Source organism: Protobothrops mucrosquamatus, unplaced genomic scaffold (genome assembly GCF_001527695.2).
Source record: "Protobothrops mucrosquamatus isolate PMUCROS unplaced genomic scaffold, P.Mucros_1.0 scaffold2642, whole genome shotgun sequence".
Classification (NCBI taxonomy): Eukaryota; Metazoa; Chordata; class Lepidosauria; order Squamata; family Viperidae; genus Protobothrops; species Protobothrops mucrosquamatus.
In genome coordinates, this window is record NW_015388694.1 from 111,829 (window position 1) to 114,736 (window position 2,908).

Here is a 2,908-nt window from a genome sequence, read left to right on the forward strand (position 1 = left end):
AGTGCAGCTCGCGCAGCAACGGTGTTACATGGGAGCGACGAGTCCCTCCCAACACCGCCCGCGCGGCCGCATTCTGGACCAGTTGAAGCCTCCGAGTGCTCCTCAAGGGGAGCCCCATGTAGAGAGCGTTACAGTAGTCCAGGCGGGAGGTGACGAGAGCATGGGTGACTGTGCGCAAGGCGTCCCGGTCCAGGAAAGGTCGCAACTGGTGGATCAGGCGTACCTGATAAAACGCCCCCCTGGTCACGGCCGACAGCTGGTCTTTAACTAACTAAAAGTAATTTAATAGTAACATCTAACATTTATGCAGTAAAAAAAAAATCTTCCTTTGCAGCCCTCTTCCCTCAGTGGAAATATTTTAAATTGATTCTGTAACTTAGATTACAGAACTGATTAACGAACACATTAAATATTACAGCCCTATCCAAAAGAATTCTGCACTCATCAAAGTGATATTCATCAAAGCCTCATCAGATCAATTGTTCACTTTTGCAGAGGATTTACCTGCTCGCCGGATTCACCCCGTAGCCCCGTGGCACCAGGTCGGCCCAGCTCCCCACTTGATCCTCTACGACCCTGGAAAGTTAAACAAAAAGACAGAAATAAGAGAAAAAGCTGAAAAAAGGGAGAAGGGATTAGCTCTCACGTTTGAATCAAACTGCTCAGTTACTCAAAATCAGCAAACATTTCAGACGATGGCTTAAAACAGCCTGAAAAGAGACAAACAACATCTTAGCCAGCTTTTAACTAAAAAATTGCTTGTAAATCTCCATGTCGTAGATCCCTATAAGTCACTTTAGTTTTCCATCTCTCCAGCCCCTTTTAGTTTCGCAGAACCTTGCCTTATTTTGCTACTTTCACTTATACCAGTTTTTAGAATTTAGCAATTTGAAGAAGGTATGGACTTCAACTCCCAGAATTCCCCAGCCACAATGGAAAGAAGAGTGTTGGGAGGATTGAAGAGCAGACTGGACAATTGGATATATATTCTACCTCATTGTTCCTCAACCTCGGCAACTTTAAGACGTGTGGAGTTCAACTCCCAGAATTCCCCAGCCACAATGGGAAGAAGAGTGTTGGGAGGACTGAAGAGCAGACTGGACAATTGGATATATTCTACCTCAGTGTTCCTCAATCTCGGCAACTTTAAGACATGTGGAGTTCAACTCCCAGAATTCCCCAGCCACAATGGAAAGAAGAGTGTTGGGAGGACTGAAGAGCAGACTGGACAATTGGATATATTCTACCTCAGTGTTCCTCAACCTCGGCAACTTTAAGACGTGTGGAGTTCAACTCCCAGAATTCCCCAGCCACAATGGGAAGAAGAGTGTTGGGAGGATTGAAGAGCAGACTGGACAATTGGATATATATTCTACCTCAGTGTTCCTCAACCTCGGCAACTTTAAGACGTGTGGAGTTCAACTCCCAGAATTCTGGGAATTGAAGTCCACACGTCTTAAAGTTGCCGAGGGTGAGAAACACTGGCACACCTACTTGATCGGCTAACAGCATAAAATCCTTGGTAGTGCTGCTACAAGCTGGATACGGGTACAAATTGCAGCTGCCCATCCTGTGTGGGAACAGTTACTCTTTCCATCCCAAAACTATCTTCTGAATTTGACTGACCTGGAAACCTCTTACACCTGCTGCTCCGATGGGTCCTTGTAGACCAGCTTCTCCCTGCAAAAAAAAAAAAAAGAAAAAGAAAAAAAAAAAGGGGGGGGGGAGTCAAAGGCAGATAGTACTGTCTTCAGGAACATCAATTTTAGGGTGACCATATTTTAAGTAAGAAATTGGCTTGAATGCAGGGATCTCCATACTTGGCAACTGGAAAGGCTGACTCATAACGCACCTCTACTGGCAGCTGGACAACAGTAAATAAGGGAGGAAGGGAGGGGAATGCTTTTGGAATGTGTTGGGAGATAGGAGGGAGGTGAGGAATGTATGTGAGCCATTTTCGGCCTGAGAAAAACCTGGCACTTCAAGGCTGTGCGATGGGAATGAATGAACCTTTATGATCAAAGTATAACATGTATACAATGAGATTGGCTGAGCCTCCCTCCGTGCCCCCCCCCCACCACAACTCACAGTGACTACAAACCCACCAACTTATTACACCCTGTGAGCTAATTGCACAGCACGCCGGCCTCACGAGTCTATCATGCGTAAAGTTATGTCCCGTTCAGGAGCCTGGCAGCCCATGGATAGAAGCTGTTCTTCAGCCTGTTGGTACGGCTGGCTATATTTCTATATCTCCTACCTACCCAATGGTAGGAGAGTAAAGAGATAACAATCAGGGTGTGAGTCATCCCTGAGAATTTTCCTCACTCTTCCAAGGCAACGGGCCCTGGCGATGTCATCCAGTGGTAGTAGTAGTAGTAGTAGTAGTAGTAGTAGTAGTAGTAGTAGTAGTAGTAGTAATAATAATAATAATAATAATAATGATAATAATAATAATAATAATAATAAAAAAGTTGGAAGGGACCTCGGAGGTCATCTAGTCCAACCTCCTGCTCAGGCAGGAAACCCTATACCATTTCGGACAAATGGCTGTCCAGTTTCTTCTTAAAAACTTCCAGTGTTGGAGCATTCACCGCTTCTGGAGGCAGGTTGTTCCACTGGTTAATTGTTCTCACTGTCAGGAAGTTTCTCCTTAGTTCTAGATTGCTTCTCTCCTTGATTGGTTTCCATCCGTTGCTTCTTGTCCTGCCTTCAGGCGCTTTGGAGAATAGCTTAACTCCCTCTTCTTTGTGGCAGCCCCTGAGATATTGGAAGACTTGCTGTCATGTCCCCCCTCATCCTTCTCTTCGTTAAACTAGACATACCCAATTCCAGCAGCCGTTCCTTATATGTTTTGGCCTCCAGTCCCCTAATCATCTTTGTTGCTCTTCTCTGTACTCTTTCTAGA

The 2,908-nt window shown here is 45.3% G+C and overlaps 1 protein-coding gene across 1 annotated transcript in view; it reads right to left on the bottom strand.

The window, feature by feature from the left end:
• Positions 1-2,309, bottom strand: part of LOC107296104 (collagen alpha-3(IX) chain) — a 20,851-nt gene extending 18,542 nt beyond the window's left edge. Inside the window, exons 1-3 of the mRNA XM_015825448.1 lie at positions 2,265-2,309; positions 1,627-1,680; positions 505-576 (exon numbers count right to left, since the gene is read on the bottom strand). Of these exons, the coding sequence (XP_015680934.1) occupies positions 505-576; positions 1,627-1,680; positions 2,265-2,309 (171 nt within the window). The remainder of the gene's footprint in view (positions 1-504; positions 577-1,626; positions 1,681-2,264) is intronic.
• Positions 2,310-2,908: the final 599 nt, after the last annotated feature.